At 32.8% G+C, this 27,861-nt stretch overlaps 2 protein-coding genes across 5 annotated transcripts in view; both read left to right on the top strand.

The window, feature by feature from the left end:
• The window catches only part of LOC111055497, a 31,505-nt gene extending 29,726 nt beyond the window's left edge, over window positions 1–1,779 (top strand). For 3 of the 4 annotated variants that reach the window (XM_039434283.1, XM_039434282.1, XM_039434284.1), the window contains one exon: window positions 224–362. In XM_039434283.1, the coding sequence (XP_039290217.1) occupies window positions 224–295 (72 nt within the window). In that variant the 3' untranslated portion in view covers window positions 296–362. Of the gene's footprint in view, window positions 1–223 lie in introns of all 4 variants that reach the window. The other variant, XM_039434281.1, reaches the window with a different exon arrangement.
• LOC111055499 (acidic leucine-rich nuclear phosphoprotein 32 family member A) lies at window positions 1,765–27,709 on the top strand. The gene is made up of 8 exons (XM_022342715.2): window positions 1,765–2,017; window positions 13,212–13,355; window positions 14,270–14,389; window positions 16,347–16,459; window positions 21,497–21,579; window positions 22,231–22,298; window positions 23,123–23,261; window positions 25,116–27,709. The coding sequence occupies exons 1-8, from the start codon at window positions 1,970–1,972 to the stop codon at window positions 25,166–25,168; spliced, it is 768 nt and encodes a 255-aa protein (XP_022198407.1). The 5' UTR covers window positions 1,765–1,969; the 3' UTR covers window positions 25,169–27,709.
• Window positions 27,710–27,861: the final 152 nt, after the last annotated feature.

Here is a 27,861-nt window from a genome sequence, read left to right on the forward strand (position 1 = left end):
AATTTTATAATTTCTCCTGAAGTACTGTTCAACTCAGAGACTAAAGCTATTGAATAATGTTTAATCAATTTTAGAATGTCATTCTCATTTTTCCAATTAGACCGACTTAATTTAAAAAAAAAAAAATACAAATAGAAGGAATATAATACTGTAGGTATAGGCCTAATTTTAGTCATAATGCACTATATATATATATATAAGTTTTCAATTTGTCTTTTTCCAGATAATGAAGGCTGCATTATCCTTTGGACATTTTCTGTATACCACCAAGTTGAAAGGTCAAATACAACAGTAATACGAAATAATCGGTTTCCAAATGGAGAGTAATAAAAATCATGTAGATTGATAGTCGCTCTTTAAAGAAGCAGTAATATATTGAACATATCAGTGTAATAAGGAAAGCATCAAGGCGTGAAGGAATTATTCACGAATAATTTTAAATTGATTAAAACTTTGGAATATTAGATAAAATTTATTCTTATTCCTTTCCAATAATCTATTATAATGTATAATGCGTGTGTTCGTGTATGTCTTTGTCAAAAGTAATTTCAATAATTTTGTGGTTGGTCAGTAGTACGGTATGCTATTATATAATGGATACTTGAATAGACTTGAAACGTTTCAAAAAACCACTTAAATTAAAGTGGCTTTTTGACAACGTTTCAAGTCTATTCAATTATGGAAAAGTTCCACAACATCAACATTCACGCTACAAACTTATATATATGGATACGTTTGGTAGTATATGGAACACATTCTAAAAACCTGTGGTCCTGCGGTACACCCAGTGACTAAAGTACTTGGTACGCCTTGTGGTATATTACAAATGCATGGAATAAGCAGGACTTATAAATTGGACCATAGTAATAATAATTTTCAGCTCTACCTGATCATTTGCATTGCTACGACTAAAAGAAAAAAGAAGAATAAGAAGTGGATTGAGTTGAGAATAAAAATTAATATATTATTGTTATGCTATCCACTTCAGGCACTTATCATACCTGTAGTACCGTCTGGCGATATAAACCTCTATTACGGTACCGGTATATCAAAAAATTTAAAGCTTAAATTGAATTATTCAAAGTCCAATTCATCCAGTGCTATCCTGCATAGATGAATAATTGAAAGATAATTATTATGCTACTGTATTAATTTCTTATACTAGTATTATCTAAAAACAATGTTGAAATATAAATTATGTGAATATTATCCTCTAATAATGTATTACTATGTACACAAATAAATACTATGTATGCAAATAAAAATGTTCAACACATTGAAACTTGTTTTGATGTAGGCTGGATTAGAATTGGAATTATAATTCAATGGAGTTCAATCGCATCCAGATCTATTAGTTTGATGTTACAATATTATAGAATAAATAAAAATAATTAAAAACTATGATAGTCATTTAGCCGTATTAAAGTTAGTGATTACAAATTTGTTTTTACTTTTTAAATTTATATTTTTAGCCTGTAAATGACCACAGTTCATGATGTAATTTAAAATAAAAAGTATTTCAGATACTAAAACCTATTTTATCAATTCAATTTATTAAAATTATCATTTGTAAATAATATACAAAACTATTCCTGCCTCTTCATACTTGGAATATCAATAAATTTCCTTTTGGCGGCATTATTTTGAATTTGAGTGCAGTTTAACAGTTGACCACATGTAGCGCTGCACGTCTGAATCGCAGCGTGTGATTGGCCACTTCGAAAGTAGTACAGACATTTGTCGGCTTCCCGCCGTTGTTATTGTGCAGACCCCTCTAGACAGCCATTGCTGATGGTGCTGCTCGACTAAACGTAGCGGCCACTGGCAATTTCAATCAAACTCGCACTTCTTGTTTCGACTTCATTCGTGCTGTGCTGTATTTCGTTCTGTGTGTGTTGGAATCGTCAAGTTTTGTGCCAGCAACAAACAAACCAGCGAGCCGGGACAAAACAACTTGTGTTAATTTACAATGGAGAAAAGGATTGAGCTTGAAAAACGGGGAAGGAATCCAGCAGAGGTAGGATTCTTAGCAACAGTAATTATTTATTTTATAAAACGACATTAACCAACAAAATTCGTGTATTGTATCATGTATGCCAGTACCAGATCTACTCCAGATTTGTTCCACGTTTATCATAAATACTATCCTCCTACAAGCTAATCCTGAACATCAACCCTAAATATTCTACCAAATGCGCTTCCAATCACTTGACAACAATACTAGAATTCAATTACTTGTCCTTGGGTTTTACATGCCTGTGTATACTTCAATTTCCCCCCTAAATTTCAAATTTGAAGCAAATTCACTTCAAACTATCAATATTGGATTCTCCAAAATATAAAAATTAGTACCTAATTTTATTTTACCATTTATGTATACTAAGTCTATTTATGTAGCCATGTGAGATTTGGATTTTTTTCTAGAAATTGAAATCTATACACATCAAAATCTTATTGTAATTATTTAGTAAGACTGATTTATTCCATATTTATTGCTCTTTCATTAAATTCCTTGAAAAGATTGTATTTTTTATGTTCAGAAAGTTTAGTGAAACTCAATTGAAATTGATTTGCATAATTTTCTAATTGTTCGAATTTTTATTTAGAATAAGTAGCTGGGTAGTAATAAAATCAATTATGCTCACTTTTTGTTGTTTATATTTTTGTCAAAATTGAATTATTTTATTTTAGTATTAATTTAATTAATATCATTCACGTCCTTATTGATTATTATTCAATAATTCACCTCAATGTTTACAATTTTTATGGTAGCCATTTTGAAGGTTAAACTGAATTAATTTGCTGTTAAGAATTGTTAATATCAAATATAGCTGAATTAGTGGTGGATTGAAATCATTTAATGCCGTTTTAGAGCTAATTTTAATAATTTGAGTCACTTTCAAATTTGTCTTTTTATTTTCGTGTTCGTGTCAATGAGGATATCGTATTGGTTTAATAGGTATTAACAATGGAATGCCTTTATGTAACAATCATATTTTGCGGCTTTTAGTTTGATTTTTATCAAGTTTTAGTGTTTTAACAATCAAGGCTGCTAGTTTTATTTGTTTAATATCATCGCGGTTTTTTGAGTATGTTATGTCTGAAATCGAAAGTCGGCCATGTTTTTCTATTCCCGATGCGCACTAGTGACTGTTGAACACAACAACAAAATGAGCTTGATACACAATTATTGATTGTATTAAACGGTCAAACGCTACTTATTCATGCACTTTACATGTTTATTAATAGTTTTAACTACTTTTTTGATCGACCTGTGTGATAATTGTGGCAAAAATGTGGACAAACTGCTTTTAATTTCACTACACCCTTCTCGTGGAACAACCTGGAGTTGACTCCTTTTCCTTTATCGTGCCTCTATGATGTGCTCTATCTCTCTCTGCAACCTGAAAGCATTGCTTTTGCAGTGAATTTAGTTCTACTTCCGCGATCAATAATAAAAAGTAGTTCCTTTGTTAGTTTGTACATATTTATTCACTTATTTATTGATTTTGTGTATTCCAAACTCTAATTAGTAAGATTTTACTAAAAATATCAGGATAATTATTTGTCTTTGTTGGATGGCGAAAGTATATCGCAAATCTAATTATTATCACATGGACTTGTCCAATGAAAGAAACCGTACCGGTAGTCCTCCAAATAATTGGCTACGATGCTTATCATAATAATTCACATAGCATCAGTTTTTGAATTATTGCAAAAATTAGCCTTTTATGTAAAGCATATAGAATCTTGAACTAATTGTGAAATGATTAGTGCTTTTATTAGAAATTTAATGTTGAATAAAGTAATTCACCTATTTTTTACTTTCCTTGCCCTATTACCATAGGTAAGGAAAGTATTGCTTTCCGAAAAAATTAAGGTACCCCAATTTCTACATTTCTATTCGCTTCAAGGACCCCTCAGTCCAAAAAAGTGGTTTTTGGGTATTGGTGTGAATGTGTGTGTGTATATGAGTGTATGTGCATCTGTGTACACGATATCTCATCTCCCAATTAACGTAATGACTTGAAATTTGGAACTTAAGGTCCTAACACTATAAGGATCCGACACGAACAATTTCGATCAAATGCAATTCAAGATAGCAGCTCAAATGGCAAAAATGTTGTCAAAAACAGGGTTTTTCGCGATTTTCTCGCCGTGGAAGATGTCTCAATTTCTTCGTTAGGCCTAGCATAATAAGGATCGTGATGATGATAAGTCGAAAACACAGGCAAACACCTCGGAAACAAGATGGCCGCCAAAATTTTCAGGGTTTTGCTATATCGCATGTATTTCAATAACCGTTCAAGATATTTAACCGTTTTTTTAGACGAAGATATTTTAAAAATATTCCTCTAAAATTTTTGTTCTATAAAGTTTTCCTCTAAAATGCTTAGTTTTTTGTTATAACTAGGTTTTCCACCTTTTTTTTAAGAAAAATAAAGTTCATTGGTGATCACAGGCCTAAGAAATATAGTAAATTAGGTTTAAATAAAGTACATGTCATTTTTACCTGTTTATTCAAAAAGTCAGCATAGTTCTTTGTGGCATTCTTATATACTCACAAGAATACACATTATTGACATGAATATCACTGATTACTATTAGAATCCATTATTATTATTATTCTATCAATAATGATAGAAATCCAAATAAGAACATGATAGCTTGGAAAGTTATCAATTACATACTGGTATGACAAAAAAATAATCATAAATTATTAAAAAGATAAATTAATTCCATTTGTTACAAAGCACACGCTCTTACAGAAGAATTGTTTAATATTATATCATGAAGAAGACATATAATTTATTTTATTTAATTCAAAAAGTTTCAGAGTTTGTCTTCTAAATTCAAAATGTAAGTTATACGCCTTGAAAAAATGCATAATATTGTTACTTTTCAACATTTTAATCAACTCTAGGCTATTGCAAAATAATTTGAGGTACACAGGATAAAGAAATATTATGCAAAAAAATTGCACCCCTCTGGCCAAAGATGGTATAGGCCTACTGTGTACTTCTCAAAATACAATTCTAAATGATTCATTAAAAACATAAAGCACCCTTTATTAATATGAAATATTTTAAAAGAACGACCGGTTTCAGCTTATTTTATCCATTTTTCAAGTTCAAATGAAGAATGAATAGATAAATAAAAAAGTACCTATTGACTAATTTACGTACATATAAGACTATCGCCTCCATATAATGTTATATTTCTTGGTTTGCATAATTTTATCAAAAATGGGATTATCTAAATCTAGTTGTATGATATTTATTAGTTTATTACTATTTAATTTTGCTGTAGTGTAGATATGAAATTTTCTTTTACATTAATTTAATTTACTGCTTTTGCTTCCAACGTTTAAAATCTTCATATTAGAATCATATAATATATTTATGGTTTTCTTCTATCAAGTGCTCCACAAGGCTGATAATTGAGTAGTATTTTTTTATTTTAGAGTTTGAATGTGCTCCTGGAAAAAATAAATTAAGGGTGCTTTATGTTTTTAATAACTTTTATATGTAGCCCATGCAAATAAAGTAATTTTGAATGGATATTCAAAATACAATATATGAATATAATGGAATACAAAATTAGTTTAATAATAAATTCTAAATCTGATAAAAAATCAATTAGTTATGCTTGAAAATATATTTCTTATAGCTTTCGGCCATCATCAATAGGCCTAAATAATTGTTACTGGTGAAGAGTTGCAAAGCATCATTTCAACATTTAAATTGAAATAAATCATTAGTCCATTATTTCTTATGAGCTTCAAAGATGCTTTGCTCCTCTCATCTCTCCACTTACTCATTACTCATCACCGAAAAAACCCTTTCCATAAATGCTAAAGTGGCAGAGATAGAGAGTGAATATGAAACCACTTTATACAAATTCTTGAACTCATCAGCATTACATGCACTGAAAGAATGTAGCCAATATTTAGTTTAAATCTAACAGTCTCCGCCACTCTACTAACCTAAAATATTTTGATTTCCTCTTACTTAATTATATAATACTTTATTGAGCAAAATAAAGTATTTTTGCGTACTTTATCTTGCTTACAAAGTATAAAGTACAAGACCTCCAAATAAAGTACAATACTTTATTATATAGCACGGGTGGCAACCCTAGTTATAACCTTTAAAAGCCCAAAAAAAACTTTTTTTCCAAATTTGTTCAAATTTCATTTCATTTTAACTTTTCTTGTGCAAGAGATACAGAGAAACTTTAAATCTATGAAATTTAGAGCGTTTTTTCAACTGTGGAACGATATATCTTCATGCGCTGTACGTCAAAAATGCTCTGTACGTCAATTTCAAGAGTTTGAAGTTATATTCACCACAGTAAAAGTTGGTGGAATTGGGTAAATCTTTCTGATATTGTAGTATGATCATTTTGGAGCTTCCAGATGGCTCAATTGATCCGATATCCTCGACATTATTAGAATTACAGACGATTTCTTGAAAATCGACATATTTTTGCCGCCATCTTTTTTTTTCATGATGATAAACATTTTTGAGATTGCCATCATGGATATTCTCTTTCTACACATCATTATAAATAGATTGATATCATCCCAAGTCTGTACCTTCAAGGAGTCATGAGTTACACGGTTCTCTAATTGTTGGGATTGGCATTTGGTGGAAAAAGCGTGTTTTCCTCTGCAAACAGTACTTTTTACTCTTTCCGATGACTTCAGCCGTAAAATATTGACTTACAGCCTCCAACCAGATGTCATTTTGAAGCATTGGTAATATTCTACAACACTGTGTCAATAATACTAGTGTTTGTCCACTGCGAATACATATACAGGGTGGAAAGTAAAATATTGTCCCCGAAAAATGTATGTTTCAAGTTTTTGAAGTTGAATAAATAGGAATTGGAAGAGTGGTTGAAATGAGATGATTCTCTCGAACATCATTGTTTGGTTAATTCTAAACACTTTGATAGTAAGACCAATCCGACATCTCTCACAATAACTGAATAAAGCGATATAAAAATGTTTGTCAATAATGACCGCCATCTTGTATTTTTCAATGATGTCGAATAGTTTCGTTGTTTCCATCATCAATATTCTTATTCGTCTTGTTGTAACGAAAAGATTGAGACCATTTGCAAGTCTCTATGTTGAAGTAGTAATGAAAAATCGATTTTATAGTTCTAGCTTGTTAGGTACCTCATGCATATGGAAAAACGCACCAGAAATCAAGCAGGGTTTTCTTTGGAGGGCGCTGGAGAACTCATTTTTGACGTACAGCGCATGAAGATATATCGTTCCAAAGTTAAAAAAAGCTCTAAATTTCATAGATTTAAAATTTCTCTGTATCTCTTGCATGAAAAAAGTTATAATGGAATGAAATTTGAACGAATTTGGAAAAAGAGCTTTTTGGCTTTTGAAGGTACAAAAATAACAATCTATGCGTTCTAGACGAAAATTTTATGAAACAAAAATTGTAGAGGAAGATTTTAAAAATATTTTCGTCTAGAAAAACGGTTGAATATCTTGAAAGGTTATTGAAATACAAGCGATATAGCAAAATCCTAAAAATTTTGGCGGCCATCTTGTTTCCGAGGTGTTTGCCTGTGATTTCGACTTATCATCATCACGATCCTTATTATGCTAGACCTAACGAAGAAATTGAGACATCTTCCACGGCTGTTACTCAAAAATGACCACGGAGTGCCTTATTCATGACATTTGCGTCCGGACTAAAAATGGCTCCAACGATTATGATCAAATTTATACCTAAAATAGTCATTGATAAGCTATATCAACTGCCACAAGTCCCATATCTGTAAAAATTTCAGGAGCTCCGCCTCATCTATGCAAAGTTTGATTTTAGATTTACAAATATCAGGTCTCAGATATAATTTAAACGAAAAAGATTCAGCATGAACATCTCTACAATTAATGTCTAGTAACATTTTCACCTAAAATCGAAAATAAGCCTGAAATTTGAGAAAATGTGATTATTCAATTGCAAACTGTAGGCAACAGACTGTTGATTCTATTAAATCATTCACTATGAAGAGGTAGCAGATCTCGTGTGTATCCAGCCTTTTATTGTCTTGTCACAAGCTGGCTCAGATCTTTGAATAGTAGACTTGAGATGCGCGTGAACACTAGCTTCAGGTGATCAATTTTAATAACGGCAAGGGAAGTTGTGTGAGTGCGCCACACCAGTTTTTTTTTCAAATATTAAAACTTTGTTACACAATCGAATCATTCCTAAAAAATTTTCCTTTGATTTGCTATTCGAATCTACTTGTAACGGTAGACTGTTACTTTTAAAAATTGTTCCTTTCTGCTGTTTGTTTATCTTAACTTCCAATGAAATTCCGCTAGTAAGTTAATTTGAAGACTCCATACAATAGAATAATAATAAATATTAAAATAACTAAGTGATATGATAATCATATGTCATGAATCAGTTGTTTGAATTATTCTAAATCATCAGAAAGTTTGTTATTTTATCTCAGTTTATTTTAGTCAATAAAAGCCATTATTCTAGCTCTTCAATGGTCTCTATTTATTACAATTTTATTGACTAAAATAAGTACCGGTAATCAAAATGCCAAAGAGAAAAACCCGGGATCGAAATAATGTTGAATCTCCATCACGGAATCAGGATAAGCCTACCGAATTATCTCGAAATGAACCCGTTGATACATCTTTCAACTCGGAATCAATTGGGAAAATTCTCAAACCAAAATGTCTAAGTGTGGATCCAGATTCTCCTAGTGCACCAATGGAATGGAGACACTGGAAAAGAATGCTGGATGCCTACTTGAAAGGAAACTATTACACTGAAGATACGAAATTGGATATCTTAGTTGCTGTCAGCTGAAAATTACAAATTGATAATAGATTGTACTACATTCGAGGAAAGTATATCCATCCTTGAAGGCATATTTATCAAGAAGAAAAGCAAAATCTTTACAAGATTCCTTCTCTCTATAAGAAAACAAAAACAAGGTGAGTCCATCGATAATTTTTTCCTAAAACTGAAAGAACTCAGCCTAGAATGTAATTTTACAGCTATCTCTGCTACAGAGAATCGAGAGGAGCACATAAAATAAGCATTGATTGCAGGTTTATATTCATCCGAAATCCGCCAACGAATTTTAGAAAGCCCAGAGATGTCTTTGCATGAAACTCTTAATCGTGCAAGAGCTTTTGAGTCTGCAAAAGATCAATCACAATGCTACAATTAATCTAATCCTCCATTTGAGCTTAATGCTTGCAAAGATACAGAAAATGCATCAAATCTAATTCCTAATCAAAAAAACACTTCAGACTCCTCATTATCAGCTGTTAGTATTAGTGGACAAGCATGCTTTTTTTGTGGCAACAAAAAACATTCTCGACTATTTTGCCCAGCTAAAAACGAATTCTGCAAGAAGTGTGGTAAGAAGGGACACTTTGCTCGGGTATGTAACTCAAAATCTTCAATATTAGAGAAAAAAAGAGAGTTTAGTAATTCGATATTACTAACACCTTCAGTGCAAGCCGAAAAATGTCTTTCAAAGGTTATTATTCCTATTACCATAAACGGAACTGAAAGTCAAGCACTGATCGATACTGGAGCAACTGGCAACTTTATTGACAATACCTATGCAAAAAAACTGAATTTAGAAGTTATACCAGAGATAGGAAAAGTAACTTTAGGCTCAAAACGCTTCACACCACAAATCCGAGGCAAAGTTAACGTGAATTTAACAGTTCAGGGAGAAAGTTATACAAACACAACCTTAATGCTTATGCAAGACCTCTGTGAAAATATTATTCTTGGGCACGAATTTATGAACAATTTCTCCAGTATAGAAATACCATTTGGAGGTAATAAGCCACCTCTTACTATTTGCGGAATAACTCAAGCAAAAATTCCCCCTTGCTCCCTTTTTCAACATCTAAAACCCAATTGTCAACCAATTACAACCAAAACTCGCAAATTATCAAAAGATGATTAAGATTTTATTTCCAATGAAATTCAACAATTACTGGAAGATGGCATCATAGAAGAAAGCCACACACCTTGGCGTGCCCAAGCATTTGTTGTTAAACCCGATAACCGAAAAAAAGGATGGTTATAGATTATTCTAGAACTATAAACAAATTCACTGAATTGGACGCCTATCCCATTCCAAATATGGAAGATTTAGTTCGCAAAGTAGCTCAGTATTCCTGGTATAGTACTGTAGATCTGAAATCCGCATATCACCAAGTACCAATCTTACTTGAAGAGAGGCAATACACAGGATTTGAAGCATGTGGGAAACTTTATCAGTTCTGTCGTATTCCTTTTGGTGTCACTAATGGTGTTTCAGCTTTTCAAAGAGTAATTGATTCACTCATACAAAAAGAGAAATTATTTGATACCTATGCTTATTTAGATGACGTCATAATTTGTGGAAATTCAAAAGAAGAACATGACACTAATCTTGAACGGTTTCTTGCAGCAGCTTCAAATAACTCACTTACTATAAACAAGGAGAAGAGTAAATTCTGTCAAAAGGAGATACGTTTCCTCGGATTTTTAGTTGGAAACAAATCATCACGTCCAGATCCCGAACGCCTTGAGCCTCTACTTAAAATGCCCCCACCTCCTAATCCCAAAACTCTTCAGAGAACTGTGGGCCTCTTCGCACATTACTCTCGATGGATACAACATTTTTCAAGTAAAATTCATGCCTTGGCACACTGTACGCTCTTTCCTCTTCAAGGAAAGGCCCTTGCAGCTTTTGAAGATCTTAAAAAAGAGGTAGCTGCAGCTGTAATACATGTTTTTGATGAAGGAGGCATTCTCACTGTAGAGACTGATGCCTCAGATTTCTGCATAGCAGCAACACTATCTTACAATGAACGTCCTGTTGCATACTTTTCACGAATGCTAAACGAAAGTGAAAAACGACACTCATCAGTTGAAAAAGAGGCATATGCCATTGTAGAATCTATTAGGAAGTGGCGTCATTACTTATCTGGTCGTTTCTTTCAACTTATTACTGATCAAAAATCTGTTTCATTCATGTTCAGTAGCGCGGCAAGAGGCAAGGTGGAGAACGAAAAAATCATGAGGTGGCGCCTTGAGCTATCTCAATACACCTATGAGATCATTTACCGACCTGGAAAAGAGAACATAACTGCTGACGCTCTTTCTCGAGCATGTGTGATAATGGGATGTATCACATCAAAACAAGACTTGATAAAATATCATCAAGACCTCTGCCACCCCGGCATCACAAGATTTTTTCACTGGACTAAAGCTCACAACCTTCCATACTCGGTAGATGACATCAGAGAAGTCTGCATGGAATGCAAGATCTGCTCAGAGCTGAAGCCAAGATTCAACTGTTTCAAAGGAAAATTGATAAAAGCAACTCGGCCTTTTGAAAGGATCAACATTGACTTCAAAGGACCCCTGCCATCATCAGCTAGAAACAAGTACATCCTCACTATTGTGGATGAATATTCGAGATTTCCCTTTGCCTATCCCTGTCGAGACATGTCATCAGAAACAGTAATTCAAAATCTCAATGACTTATTCACCACATACGGCTATCCTTCATACATACACACTGATAGAGGGACCAGTTTTCTATCAAAAGATGTCAAAGATTACTTAATGTCCAAGGTGTAGCTACCAGTTCCACAACACCTTACAACCCTCAAGGTAATGGACAGGTGGAACGCTACAATGGAATAATTTGGAAGACAATCCGTTTAGCCCTACGGTCCAGGAACATGGATACTTCTCACTGGGAAAAGGTACTCTTAGAATCACTAAGCAGCATTCGCACGCTTCTCTGCACGACCATCAATTGCACACCTCACGAGCGAATGTTCATTCATCCTCGTAATCCCACGTCTATGACAAACTTGCCATCCTGGCTGATCAACGCCAAGGAGGCATGGATGAAGACCTTTGTAAGACGCAGTAAGCATGATCCTGAAGTTGAAAAGGTAGAAATTATTCATTTGAACCCTCATGTCGCTCAAGTAAGACTTTCGGATGGAAGAGAAGTTTCTGTCAACATTCGTAGATTGGCCCCGGTAGGTTCCACTACTGGGAGGGAAGAATGATATGATAATCATATGTCATGAATCAGTTGTTTGAATTATTCTAAATCATCAGAAAGTTTGTTATTTTATCTCAGTTTATTTTAGTCAATAAAAGCTATTATTCTAGCTCTTCAATGGTCTCTATTTATTAGAATCTTCTTAAAAAAAAAAAATATTCCTTTGATTTGCTATTCGAATCTACTTGTAACGGTAGACTGTTACTTTTAAAAATTGTTCCTTTCTGCTGTTTGTTTATCTTAACTTCCAATGAAATTCCGCTAGTAAGTTAATTTGAAGACTCCATACGATAGAATAATAATAAATATTAAAATAACTAAGTAGTCTATAGGCTATTACTGGTTCACTGAAATTTAGAAACATGATAACATATGAAATTGAATCTTATTTTTTGCTTAGAAATAGACCTACATAAGAAAAATTAATTTCCATTCCATTGTCTTTTATCTTTAGCTGCGTACAGACTTGAGCGCCACGAACACGCACATTTAGCTTTTCGCCAGCTGATACTTTTCAAACTTATGAATCAACGCTTTTCATATCTGTACCTTACTGATTTTATAAAAATACATTATATAACCACCTGATGAAAAGTGAAATGCGCATATTCGTGGCGCTCAGGTATGTACGCAGCTTCCATTAGAACCCATGTCTATTTTCTGCCCAGAAGAGTAAAAATACATTGGAAATCAGGGCTTCCGTTATTTTCTGTTTTATCTTGAATAGATGTTCGTAAATTACATGCTCTCTTGATTCGTTTAACAAGTTCAGGGTACCTTTTTTTATCGCTCAACAAAATGAATTGAATTTATAGTTGTCATAAAATACAAAAGTACATTTCCTTTACATTAAGGCAAGTACATTAGCCCTTTCCCATACCCTAGTGTAAAAAATTATTTCTACTTTGCCAATTCACAGTAGATAAAATTAATTCAATACAATTCAAATTGATAAAAATGAAACACTTTTCAAACACATGTATATATCCTGAAACTCCTTTCAAAATTTGCAAATTGGGCATGTTTTGTACTGTTCTTGTGTCTTGATTAAAAATACCTTATATACACATTCATATACATTTATGCTGGGCTGTTCAATTTTTTCATCTGATTGAATTTTTCAGATTGAGGAATTGAACCTGGACAATTGCAGGAGTACCAATATTGTCGGTCTTACAGATGAATTTAAGAACCTGAAAGTTTTAAGCCTAATAAATGTTGGGCTCACAAGTCTCAAAGGATTCCCAACTCTCCCAAACTTGAGGAAGGTGAGTCATCCATTAATCTATACTAAAAATATAATATCTAGATTGATATCAAGTTTTTACCTATGATTTTACATGCAAACACATAAAAGTTTTGAAAATATGTACAACGCAATCAAGCTATTTTTAATCATTAAGTATTAATGCGATCAATGCATGATGATCGACTGTGCGCTTTTTTACGCATTTGTACAATAAATTTTCGTACAACATATTCAATGTGAAAGCAGCCTTACCTTTAAGGCACGTAAAAATCAGGCTGGATCTCATCGTCAATACACTAGTGGTGTTTTTAGTGTAATAATCACCATAAAACTAATGCTCCGTTTGTTTAGACAAATGGTGTCTCGCTGGTGTTGTAGAGCCTTTATTTTATGTTTTGAGGTCTATATTATGGCTCTCCCGGTTTCCGGGGGTATATTGACAGTAGGCTATATAAATTTATAACTTGGAGAAAGACCTTACTATAATTTTTTTCTCTCTTCAATCTTGTAGGGGTTGTGTGTCAGTTAGCACCTGGACTCCTTACTCCGTCCTTCATGAAGCCATTTAGGATAGCAGGCTGGGTCAGCAAGTGGGTCAAGGGTCTGCATTAGTTAGTCCGTATTACTTCAACAGAATCATCGCAGGGCATTGATCCGAATTTCTGTCATCACACATGGGCATCACTGGTGTCCTACTGCAACACGAGTCTAAATCAATCAATCTTCTCCAATTTCTTGTGTTGTGTTAGGTTTTGTTTTGTGAGTTAATTTTGATTTTTTGTGATCTTTCGATCAAAGGTATTCAATCAATCGATCGAACCTCTACGATTCAATTCAACTTCTCTGTTCTATTCACTTGTGTTTTTTCTATGTTTGGTTTTTATTATGCTTGTTAACAATATTTTTAACGTTTTTCTTTGTAATTGTTTTCAGTTGGAACTGAGCGATAACAGGATCTCGAACTGCCTGACCGTTTTGCACACAAGCCCCAAACTGACATATCTCAATCTCAGCGGCAACAAACTCACCACTCTCGAAGCCATCGAACCACTTGTGAGTTGATTATTTATTCGTTTTATACAGTAATTATGTGCATTAATTGGTTTGAAAGCATAACATCCATCTGTCCAAATCTATCACTTTTAGGATTTAGTAAATCAGAATTAGGTAAAGTACCAAATCCGTATTATCATATCCACAAACGTAATCACAAAATCATTGAAAAGAAACTGAATAATTTTACAATTGAAATAGCCTACTAAATTTTGTACATATACAGAGTGAGTCATTTGTATGGGAACCCTTCAATAAATTGGAGACTGTTGTAGATATAATACTGTCACTTCCAGGATAAGTTATTGGTCAAATACTCTACCTTTGACGTACAACTGAATTTCAACCCCTCATAAGGGGGCGACTTAGGGGTTGTAACTCGAATATTTTAAATGTAAACACCCATTTTGTAGTGCATCATTTTGAAGGCGTTTCTGAAACAAGAAAGATGGCATCGACAAAAATGTTCTATTATACTTGTATCCAAAATGGCGCCTGATTGAAGTTTTAGTTTTTAAAGAAATGAGGGGTTGTAACTCAAATATTTTGAACGTAAACACCCATTGTGTGATACATCATTTTAAAATCCTTCTCAAAACTAGAATGATTACATCAATAAAAATGTACTATGATACTTTTATCCAAAATGGCGGCTGATTAACATGTATCAATTATTTCTTTAAAAACTCAAACTTCAATCAGCCGCCATTTTGGATACAAGTATCATAGAACATTTTTATTGATGTCATCATTCTAGTTTTGACAAGGATTTAAAATTATGTATCACACAATGGGTATTTACATTTAAAATATTTGAGTTACAACCCCTAAGTCGCCCCCTTATGAGGGGTTGAAATTCAGTTGTACGTCAAAAGGTGGAGTATTTGACCAATAGCTTATCTTGAAAGTTACAGTATTATATCTACCACAGTCTCCAATTTATTGAAGAGTTCCCATACATAAATGATAAGAAAAGTACAGCATGATTCTGCTCAAATCTTTTACTTTTCCTATTTTATTTACGCTAGTATACGAATAATCAAGGTTATATTCAGATTATTCACCAGAAAGTAACAAAAAACTAAACAACTTTTTAATTATTGAGATATTTGTAGTTCAAGTTCTTATATGAATGTTATAATTATTTTATGTTTTTAATCTACATGACTATAGTCAATGCTTACTGTTGTGTAGACTTTGACAAATAATAAAATGAATTGAATGAGATGTAAGTTAATTTATACGGAACAGATTCATTTTAAGCTTGTCTCGAAAAGCGAGGTGAAACTTCCCTCCTCTTCCCACTAATTGAAGTAGAACGAATGTTCTATTCTCGTTAACAACTAAAATGAGGGTTATTCAATTGTAATTTGAAGTAAAAGTTTTACTTTATTCTGTTGACCACTTTGATACTTCCTGGTGATTTTTTAGTCCTATGAAGGCGAACAGAGGAGAAATTTAATATTATTATTTTCTATCGTAAAAGCGCAATTAGTTTTTTGTGTCTAGCTATGACTCTTGATTGTTATTTCTTCGCTGATCCATTTGAGGTTGACTTATTTTTGTATCATATTATGTTCTGTTGAAATAGTTCCGACTGATGAAAAAATCGTAGCGTTTGTGTACTCTTCCAGGTCAGGAGTATTCGGAGACTGTTCGTCTGTCAGTCGTATAAGATATGTGAAACTTCATGTTAGAGGCTAGCCTTAGAAGAGTTTCATGACAAGCTGTTGATTATTTTGAAATCTCGGTACGAAATGAATCAACATTTTGAGATGTGCTTTTACAGATTACCCACCACGCACAAGCTTGTGGCAATGGTTCTTGTGGGAATCATCCTTAGCAACTGAATGAAAAGTATAGGCAATTATTATTCATCGTAGAATGAATAGAATTTTTATTTTCATATGCCATCTACATGTATAGATTTTAATTGTTTCTATTCATTTTATTTCAGGTAGAACTTAAGGCGTTGAAGAGCCTTGATCTTTTCAATAATGAAATCACTGCAAACGAAAACTACAGGGAAAAAGTATTCAAAATGCTTCCTAGTCTCAAATGTTTAGATGGGTGAGAAGAATTTGTTCTTCAAATTTTTATTCTGAATAATAGTTTTTCACAGTACATTCATTATGTTGTACACATCCAAATAAGCATGTCTGTAAAAAGTGGGATATTATATTCGTTCTGTGGCTACCACACAAGATAGCATCACTATTTATATATAAAAATATGTAAAATAATTTAAAGTGAACATGATACTGCAGGTCTGCAGTATTGTTTTGTGTAACGATAATGAAAGCTAAATAATGATATTGCTAATCTTCGTTGTAATTTCAGTTTTAGTTTATTCAGAGTATAAGGCCTATTTTTTTAAACCTTCAAGATAACCCCACAGGATAAAATCTGGAGGCTTTGAAAATTGGTAAAAAGCTATTCATTAAGGAACACTTGTTACTCTTGTAAAAATCACATGCTTACATTATCGTACGCAAAGCAATACTGCAGACCAATACTGTTGTAACGTGTAGACATTGAGGACCGGTTTCCGAGCTCGGGATTCAGCCAAGTTCTAGACTTTGAATGAACAGCTGGAGTCAGAAAATTGGCTTTCCGAAACTGAGCGTAGTCGCAGTCCACGTTTAAATTAAATTTCGAAAAACTAGAAAATTGAACACAAAATAAAATAAAGAGAATATAGCCTAGTGTAAAGTTTCAGTTATTTTGAATCATTTAGGAATGTTTCATTTCTTCAAGAAAATAAGTTTTCAATTATAGAAATGAGAAAATAAAGATTATTTTGCTGCGACTACGCCCCGTTTTGGAATGCCAATTTTCTGATTCCAGCTGTTAAAGTCTAGAACTTAGCTAAATCCCAAGCTCAGAAACCGGCCCTAAAAATTGAATTTCCGAGCCAGTGTGTTGACATAGTCTTGAATATGTGTATCATTAAATACTGTAAATTAATCACACCAACCAAATAAAAATTAGAGAATGATTTTTAAAAAATAAACAAATATACTCTACAGTTTAGAAGGTACATTAGGCTACGGATTAAGTATGTAGAGTGAATGTTGATGTTGTGGAACATTTAAAGTCTCTCTAATCAGGCTACGGAGTTTATAATTATAATTTCGCTTAAAAGGACTTTTAAATCTAGGACTTGAATTAAATTCTTGCCTCTTTCCGATTCAAGGATTTATAGAAAATTATCAAGTCCAAAACTTGAAACTGGTCCGATTTTAAATCCTCGCCGAGGGTAGGATTTAAAATCAAGTTCTAGACTTAACTAGGCAAACTCATCTCAGTCATTGGTTCAATCCAATAGAACTCTATTCATAGAATCATTTCATGTTACTGTTTAAAAACGACAAATTTCTACAATTTAAAATTTTGTACTCCAAATAAGAAAAATACCTTTATATTAGAGAAATTTCGATTAGCCTCTGTTTGGAAAGGCATTTTGATTATCCTAATTTGATAAAATAATATACTCAAAAAGGTCGAAATGAGGAGCAGTTGTAGAAAAATGTCTCCTCTTTGAACATTATTGAATGACTCCGAGGATGAAGTTACTTCCGATTAAAACATTATGTGATTGAAGGTACTTGATTTTTCATCATTCATCATAATCAACAGCCTCTGAATAGAAATTGTTGCGAGATGAAAAGTTGAAAACATGCATTTTGTTTTGAATTTTGTGTATTGTTGAATCTTTTAGGTTATGTTTATCTAACCTTATAGGGCAGATGAACTGAAATCTAGAGGAATTGAGACCCTTCCTTTGTCAACATCACAATAGCAAAATATTGTACATTTCCCTTATTGCATCAAGTCGTAGTGCCGGTTGCACAACAGCCGGTTAAATTTTAACCGTGATTAATTCCACGAGAACCAATCAGAGATGCTGTCTTTTCAAAAACGCTTTCTCTGATTGGTTCTCGTGAAATTAATCACGGTTAAAATTTAACCGGCTGTTGTGCAACTGGGCCCTACTAGACTTGAAATAGGTCTAGGACACTATAGATTACAGTAACTATATTACCCACAGTATGGCCATTGACTCACGCTTCTGATTGGTTAGCTCGCTCACATGGTACAAATCCGCCATTAAGATTCCAAACAAACTCTCAAGTCCTATCTTATAGCATTAGACATTTGGAACTTATCACTTATTTTACCGATGGAAACATATTATGAACTTAAGATGAGTTTGATATATCATTTTCGAAGAGAACTCGTACTTTGATATCTAGACAAAAAAGATAACTTTAAAAAACACTAATAAAGCTTAAAACATCAATTTTCCTACTCTCGGACTTCTCGCGGACCACTTCTAGAGCTTTCGCGGACAACTTATCGGGAACCAGTGATCTATATAAATATGTAAATAAATATCTATAATCTAATTTATAATCTATGTAAATTTCAATTGTGTGTATTTCCTCATCCCATTTATTGGATCGAACTTCAAATTATCCAATTTCAATTTTTTTTGTGGCTCAATTGAATATAACATTTTATGAAATAATTAACCAAATAATAATATCACTAAATATAAACAATAATGGTCATGTGTGTTATTTTTCAATTTCTTACATGTTTATTAAATTCAACAAGTAGTACTATGGCTAGAATAATTGGCTCTTCCAGAGTTTATATTCAATGTTGTGCTTTACAATATTTTCGTCATACTTATTGGCTGAATAAAACAAAACATTAAAATGTTATGGAATCTATCGTCATGAGAATTCCATCATGCTTCTAGAAATAGATATGAGAACTTTATTATTTGTCAATGGAACAAAATTTATTACAATATCATGACACATTTCAAAAGTTTTATGGTATTTTTTTTTGAAATTCAGCTTTCAGGTTACGTTACCTACCTTTCATTTTATATTCGCTATTATCTACGATTTACTATTTCAAGTTCCAAAACTATATTGGGATTATAGAAAAACCATGAAAGAAATTATATCGAACTTAATAATCACAACAATTTACTTTAATAAGTAAAAGCAAGCGATTTTACTTATAATCCTATACAGGGTGATTCATAATTATAGAAAAATAATTTAATACGTGATAGTAGAGGTAAAAATAAGAAAAAAAATCCAATAAACATATATCAATAAACGCTTCATTAGCGAGCTATACAGGGTGAAAGATTTCGCCCGGAATTCAGTTGCTCTGGTGAAATACACCGATGCTGAATTGTTTGGGGACGAGTTTTTGAAAAACTTATGCTGGATTCGTATGCAACAATTTCTGAAAAATTGAATAAAACAAGTCTGGAAGCTGTAGTGTGAGTAGTTTTTGAGAAAAAAGTTGAAATATGCAAAAAATCTAAGAAGAAAAACACTGACTTCTACGTTTGATGCCCAATAACATTCTTTAATAACCAGTAAACAAATAATTTTTTGCAATAAAAATTGTAGAGAATTTAATTCTGAAAAGAATTATGTAACCTGTGTAAACTAAATTTTAATAAAAGTTGAATAAAATATATTCTTATGTAGTACATTACACCACAAAAATTTGCTGTTTTATGAGGAGGGAACTAATAACTCATAGGTTGTTGCTGATTGCAAATAAAACATGGATTTTAATAACTGCTGATTTATTTTGTTTCAAATAAGAAAATATTAAAAATAAATTATCAGCTAAAAGTTATTTTCAGAAATATTTTAGCTCACTGTTGAACAAAACAACAGACTGTAAGTTAGGCCTACTGTAACCGCGCTGTGTTTTTTGTTTAATCTATTAACTAGTTATTTGTAACCATTTCACTTTACTTTTGTGTTAAGTGTTAACTTCTTAAAAAATGACAGGTAATTTTAGACATTATTCATACTTCGAATTAGCTGACATGCATTTAATGTATGGAATGGGACACTACTGTAATAGTACTGAAGCAAGACGTTTGTATCAAGAGAACTTTCCTAACCGAGTATATACAAGTTCAAGGTTTTTTGCCACTATTCATCAACGTCTGTCTGAAACAGGTTCTTTGATATCCAAAGAGCACATTTATGCAGGCAGACCCCGATCTACTATGACTGTTGAGTTAAAAGAACAAGCTCTTAATGAAATTTATGAACATCCAGAAAAGAGCACGAGAGGATTGTCAGTGCAGTTTAATGTCAATCAATCTATTATTTGGAGGATACTAAAAGAGCAACAATTACATCCATACCACCTCCAGAAAGTTCATACTCTATTGCCACGAGACTGTATTCCCCGTGCTGGTATTTGCCGAAGGTTTTTAGTAAAACTTGTTAACCCAAACTTTTTAACAAATTTTTTAACAAATTTTAACAAAATTTGATTTTTCTAGTTTTAAGAGGACAACATCTTTTGAAATTATTAGACAGAACCTGCATAAAATTATTGAATGCTAAATTTACATTATCTGTACAGATTGTTGCAAACCAATCAACTTCATCCAAACAACGTTTTAACTTGTTTATACTGGTATCATTCAACACTCTATACTTATAGCTAGTTTTCGCACTTCCATCATCTACTTCTCCAGTGCTGAAGGGAGTCAGGCTAGAAATCGTCAACACTATCTCTAAGTGATCAGATAGATGCGGTTGATTTGTAGCTCATGTATACGTTGTAGGGTAAAGGTTTAAGATGTAGTTATCTAATCTTGTGGGAAGTGAGTTGATACAAAAAGTCATAAGACTTCAATGGGTTGAGAAAAGCTAATGTTTGTGAGCCCTTATCTCTAGGATCAATGTTAATGTGGGACCTATAAATAAACTATGTTATATTCGTGTTTACACTATGGCCGAGGCTGCCATAACCAAGTTACACTGTATATTGAAAGACTTGATGACAGCTAGTGTAATTAGGCAAATGATTTTGATTCGTTTGCGCCAAAACAAAGGTTAGCGGTCCTACATTATCTGCAGGTATCATCAGTTGAATAATATAAAAGATGTTCTAATAGAAAGAGTAGTGGGAAATTAATTAAAAACATGGGTGGTATCAGTTTCTTACTTAATTTGAAAGATTCTTTTTTCAATGATGCACATATTCTGCTATTTGTGTATTACTTATAAAAATTCAATTAATTATATTGATTGCTTTTTACAGTTACGACGCAAATGATAAGGAAGTTGAAGATGATTCCGATGATGACGAAGAAGTCAATGGGAACGATGATACTGATGATGAAGGTAATAATCAATAGATACTTTTCAAACTTTTATTAAAGTCATTTGTGCCGTTAGAATAGTTATTTGAGTTAGAATAGATAGTTCTGTTTTCCTATCTGTTCTATCTAGTGGCTCTTGTATTATTTTTTGAGAGTACCTTTTTGGATACTCCACGACCGCACTCCCATGATATGCAAGTCCTCCTCCACATCCCTTAACCACTTCTTCCTTGGTCCTCCACGCTTTCTAATCCCCATCATTTGTGCGTTCATCAAGTTGTTTGGTAACCTGTCTATTCCCATTCTTGTCACGTGACCAAGCCACCTTATTCTTTGTGCTTTGATGAAACGCACAATATCTTCTTCATTCAGGAACACGTTCACCTCTGCGTTACTCCTTGCTCGCCAACCTTCCGCTGTTCTCACTGGTCCCAACACTCTTCTTATAATGTTCCTTTCGAAGATGCGCAGCGCATTTATTTCTTTAACATTCAATGTCCATGCCTCTGCGCCGGAGGTCACTGGTCTTTAGGACACGACACAACTTTCCTTTACAAGAGGAGTGGAGGTTGTTCGTATTCTATTGAAGATAGTGTTGATCATAATAAACCGCTGTAGAATCAATCCATTTGTCAAAGATTTATTGTATATAAACTCTCTATTTTTGTTGCAGAAGGCGATTTCGAAGAGGGTGATACTGAAGAGATTGGCCTTATGACGGTCTATGACGACAATCTTGAAGTAAGTCATTTTTAATACAAAACTAAAACTGTTTCACTAATGATCATTCAACTATCTTGACTATGTCATACATTTTTCATGGCTTATACGCTCTGCCCGACTTATATAATTTCTATTAAATCATAGTTTATGTATAGTATGTTTTAATGACTGAATGTGTTTGAGACGCGTTGAAGATGATCTTTCTGTTTATACTGAAAATACTCTTGGATACTTTTGATAATAACCGTTCAATAATACTCAATTACATTATAAATTGAGTCTTGAACTTGTTCATCACTGTGAGTATAATTTTGATAATATTATAAGATTCATAACATAGTGAAGCGGCGAAGTTAGAGGGTAGCGGAGAAGGTAGCTGACAGTGTTGAAAAATGATGCATGTTTTCAAACGTGTCAAAACATAGTTATGGAGCGGCGACGACAGAGTAAAGCGGAGACATCTGTATACATTAGTGATCGACACTCATTTGCATTCTCTACCTACCCTATACCCTATGCCGTCGCTTCCTACCCACTACCCTATACCCTATGCCGTCGCTACCTACCCTAAACCTTCGCCGTTCCACTGTTTTGACCCTTACACAGCTGGCTTGATATGGTTGGCTACCATTCTTGAGACAACTGAGCGCATGCGTGCTACTCTATTCTCCCTCATGCATCTAGCATTATTTGAAACACATTCTCGTGATTTTACTATCTTTAGTATCATGATAATCTTGAATTTGGATTGATACAAACCAGCGTGAGTTTCCTTAATAATATAATAATTTGATCATTTCATTTTAATTTTTTTACAATTAGTTTGTTTGTGTGTTGTTTAGGAAGAGAGTGAAGGCGATGATTTCGAGGTGAATGGCTCGGAAGATGACCTTGATGATGAGGATGAAGACGAGGAGGATGATGATGGCACAATAGATGATGACGATGATGATGAAGACGACCACGCCGACGATGGAGATGGTCAGTTCATTCATTCATTCATCCACCAGTTCAGTCACCAGCTACTTTTTGCTGAAAAAAAACTCCAACACGCTGATATTTCCGTGCTATGATACTGGAGTATTAGACAACTGGCCCCGGAGCTTTAAACATGGTGCTCCAAAAACCTCTAGTGTTTAACAGTTCTCTGCGATTATCGTCAAACCGAACAAATGTTGAAAGCTAAATCACTAGATATATTTTATAACTTTGAATAACTAGATAAATTTTGAATGAAACTAATGAATGAAATCATTCGTATCTTTATCGAGTGCTGAGTAACAATTTTTCAAAAACGAGTAAAAGTTTCCAAAAAATATAAATTTGAAGGAATTTTTGTTTTTAATCAGCTAAATCTGGAGACTGCTGACTGCTACCTACCCCACGGGTGTGCAGAGGGCGAAGCGCGAGTCAATAAAAAATAAAAATGAATAGTAATAGTAATTTGATTTAGAAAATGTACTGTACATAAGTATTGAGATGAAAATTATAAAAATTAAATTTTGAAGACCAAAAATCAAATAATAACGTAGTGAAATACATTGTAATAATAGTAAAAAGTAAAATGTAAATATAGTACTTCTATTGGATAAAATTGCAAATAATACGAAAAAGGAGTTCCGATACAAAGCAAGAGTAGGCCTACCTACTAGTGAGAAATATTTCATAATGGCAAGGAAAGTAGCCTAGTGTGAGTGTGTTCATCTATCTACAAGGTTGGTCAAAAGGCACTATTCAAGGCATCAAAATAAACTTCACTGAAAATATATTTTCAAGTCGTATAATCCAACAAATCATAAGAACACAAATGGAAATTTCGTTTTATACAGAAAAACTGTTACTTTCTGAAAATTACGCCACTAAGGAGGCGACCTCCATTTGGCACACTTTGGCTCGGTTGCACAAAAGCCTGTAAAATGTTAACCTTGATTAATTTCACGAGAACCAATCAGAGAAGCCTTTTTCAAAAATTAGACTTCTCTGATTGGTTCTCGTGAAATTGATTACGATTAAAATTTAACCGGCTTTTGTGCAACCGGCACTTTGTTCAGTTGTCACGTTGAAATTCTCATCACGCCGTAATACCTCTGTTGTTATTGCATGAATTGCTTGTCTTATCAGCATTCTCAAGTCTTGTATTGTTGCGAGTCTCAAAAACCTTTTACTTGAGATCTCCCCATGGAAAGAAATCACACGAGTTTAGATGGGGTGATGGAGTGGGCCTGAAGATGCCCCCCCCCGTTCCTACTCATCAAGTGGTTTGGGAAAACATTTTCTCATAAGGTCAATTTATACTCTGGCCGTATTGCTAGTTGCTTCACCTTGTTGAAGTGTTCTCATTCACATGAAATCGTCAAAGTTCAGGAATGAGGGAGTTGTTCAGCATTTGAACATAGTGAGTCGATTTCACCGCGTGGCCGTTGTCATCCTCAAACAAGTATGGACCAATTGTTCCATTCGAAGACATGGCACACCAGATAGTCACTTTGGCCGAATTGAGTGGCCTTTCATGAAGATCTTGAGGATTTTGACAACCCACTTTTGTCTATTTTCGTGTTAATGAGAATTTCAGTGTGAGACTAGAACAATATATGGAAAATGATGATCGCCACTACTGTTTCAATCCTATTTCTTCATTCGGCAAAGTCGGCTAGCAGTGGAGGAACATAAACAACGATTTAATCGATATGTTGTTTTTGTTTGAAAACATTTTCTAAAATCATAGTAAATATGGTCTGTACTACTATGTTTTAATATGGTGGTATGAATGTGTTGCCTTAGGATGAATAAATAAATTGAAATTTAAACTAATTGTTTTTTTTTTCTCTATTTCAGAACCATCGCCAAAGAAACGAAAGCAAGATGGAGGTCAAAATAGTGCGGTCTAGAAAGTGTGTATCAACTGTTGGCAGATGATGATGATATTTTTATAAAATTTATATAATTTATTTCTTGGAACAATATTGTTGCGTCAAAGAAATGATTTATGTAACGAAGAACTTGTTCTCCGCGAGAAAGTTGTGTTGTTTGAGAGGGTGGGTCTTTAGAAGGTTGAAAATATCTGAAATTATTTGAATAGTTTTTGAAAAGCACAACTAGATAGTGATTGATTGACTGATCAACTGTTGAATGATGAGCGGAGGCTAGCTGATCAACTATTAAGTGATGAGCAGAAGTTTGCTGATTGACTGTTGAAGGATGTCAGAGATTAGCATCCAATTTACAATGTGTTACATATTCCCTTCCTCTCTCTTAGTAAAAACCTCTTGTTAACCAAGGAGTTTTGTTCATTTTATCATCATAAATTAGCTAAATTTATTGTTAAGTATAGATTTTAATTTGGAGGCCAAGAGTTATTAGTTGTTTTTTTTTTTGAAAACTCGGGAGGTTTTACATGATGAGAAAATATGTGTACTCAAAACTATTCTTATTTTATTTATATAATATGTACAGAAACCAATGTAAGTACTACTTTTGATACCAAGGTAAATAGAATAGGTTGTAAAATATTCAATCAAACTAAAGTTTTATTGTTTTTACCTTCATAAATGTAATATTAGATTATAATAATATGCAATGTATTCTATTTACCTTGCTTGAAGCCATCACTCGATATTGATATTTATATATACAACATTTTTGGAAAAATTGTGCAAATGCATGAAAAAATTTCAAGGAACAACGCTAATGATATTATACGTAGATTTCTTGAACCAATTTGTAGTGCAGTCTTCATATTTTATGCTCATAATATTTGTGTCAAATTCAGGCTTAAGATGGCGAAATTCTATCAATTATGTGCCTTCTTCATCGTTATCTTGTACAGTTTATCGTTTTGTTTGTTCTATTCGGTTATTGACAATTTTCTTTTTGTCAATCTCGTCTCTTGTATCACTTAACAATTATCGAAATTTCTGTAAAATAGCTGTAGGAGGTGTAGCATATTTATTGCTCTATAATATTCAAAATTTGGGTGAAAAATAATTTTCTAAACTCTTGGAAATTTTCATATTTGTAGTTGTAGAACTGCTTTGAAATGGAAAAATCTAAAACTAAGATATTTGTTGAAATATTTTGATAAATTGATGCATTATATAAACACGTTTAAGATATAAAAAGTAGTCTAACCACCTATATCTTCAAATTCATTCATTTGAATAAGTTTTAAAAGAAAGAGCTCTGTATTACTTTAAAATATCTGTTATTTATTTTCCTCCCATGAAGGAATGTTCAAATAATAGTTATGAATTGTTGGTCTGCATTATATATTGATTAATAAAGATTTTTCATAGCTCTGACGGAAATATTTAAATTTTTTCTGGTCCTAGCTTTATAGAATATTATTTTATACCTTATTTGTGTTTGTCCTGTATGTATTTTCTGTTCAAACCCCTTGTAATGTTGGACATGTCATTTGATGAGGGATCGTTTTCCAATTTGGGTGACTGCTTTAATCATCACAATAACTGTACGATTCGTATTCACTTCGTGAATTTGTAAAAGTTTTGAAAAAAATAAATTAATTATCCAATAAATATTTAAAACCTATGTAATCGTTAGTCATTGAATGTCTCCTGTCAACTCTTCTTATTACAAATGACCATTATTTTAGTACATTACCGGTACCTTTTAAACCAATAACGAAATGATGAAAATTACTCTGCTAGTTAACTTGAAAATTTATTTCTTATTTAAATTCAAGTTAGACTTGTTGACTGTGGGAGTCAGGTCTTACAAAATGTTTACTATCGCCATAACTAAAATAAACTTGTTGAAGTTTTATTTATTATTTTCTTTTTCTGTATACACGGTATAAAAATGTATTAATTTTCTTGAAAAGTAACTCAGAGAACAACTTATTTTAGGAGTAGATTATATGGAACATTATACATGGAAGAATATAGGCCTAGGCCTACTGGAGAAATAACAAACTATATTACCATTCGAAATGTTGGAAAAATTGAAATTCATTGTAACTATAAAGAAAAACTAATATTATTAGAACTCATTCTAAAGTGAACTATAGAAATGGTGTTGATAATATACAAATTTTGTAAAATGTCCCAACCACATCTCCAGACTGTGATTGTAAATCGTGTAAAACCTTCAGAGTTTTGTTCTCATAGCTACCTTGAAGGAATGAAATTAAATCTGTAAAATAATGTTCTACTTCCTTTTTCAATGTACATAAATTATATTATGTTCTCAAACCCACTGTTCGTGTAAATCAGGTTATCAATTTGTATACTGCATTGCTGGAAAAGTTACAAGTGTGTCCCCTATATTATCAATCATAATTGAGGTTTTGACAACTCTCCTTCTCTTCGTTGTTTTGTTTGTAACCAATATTTTTTTATGAAAGCTAACTCCTAATGTATTATTATTCTAGAGAAAATGTTTTATTATAAAAATATTTAATCCTTCCAGGAGCTTGTTGATTTATTTACATACACCTACATACCGCTACTTATATCTGGATTTGAAAAAATCCTGGGTGTGATTCATAAAGTCCCATAATAAGGATGAAAGACTACCCAACACTTGACATGTGAAATGATCACGACGTTTATTGGTGCATTAT

The sequence above is a fragment of the Nilaparvata lugens genome, chromosome 8 (assembly GCF_014356525.2).
Source record: "Nilaparvata lugens isolate BPH chromosome 8, ASM1435652v1, whole genome shotgun sequence".
Lineage (NCBI taxonomy): Eukaryota > Metazoa > Arthropoda > Insecta > Hemiptera > Delphacidae > Nilaparvata > Nilaparvata lugens.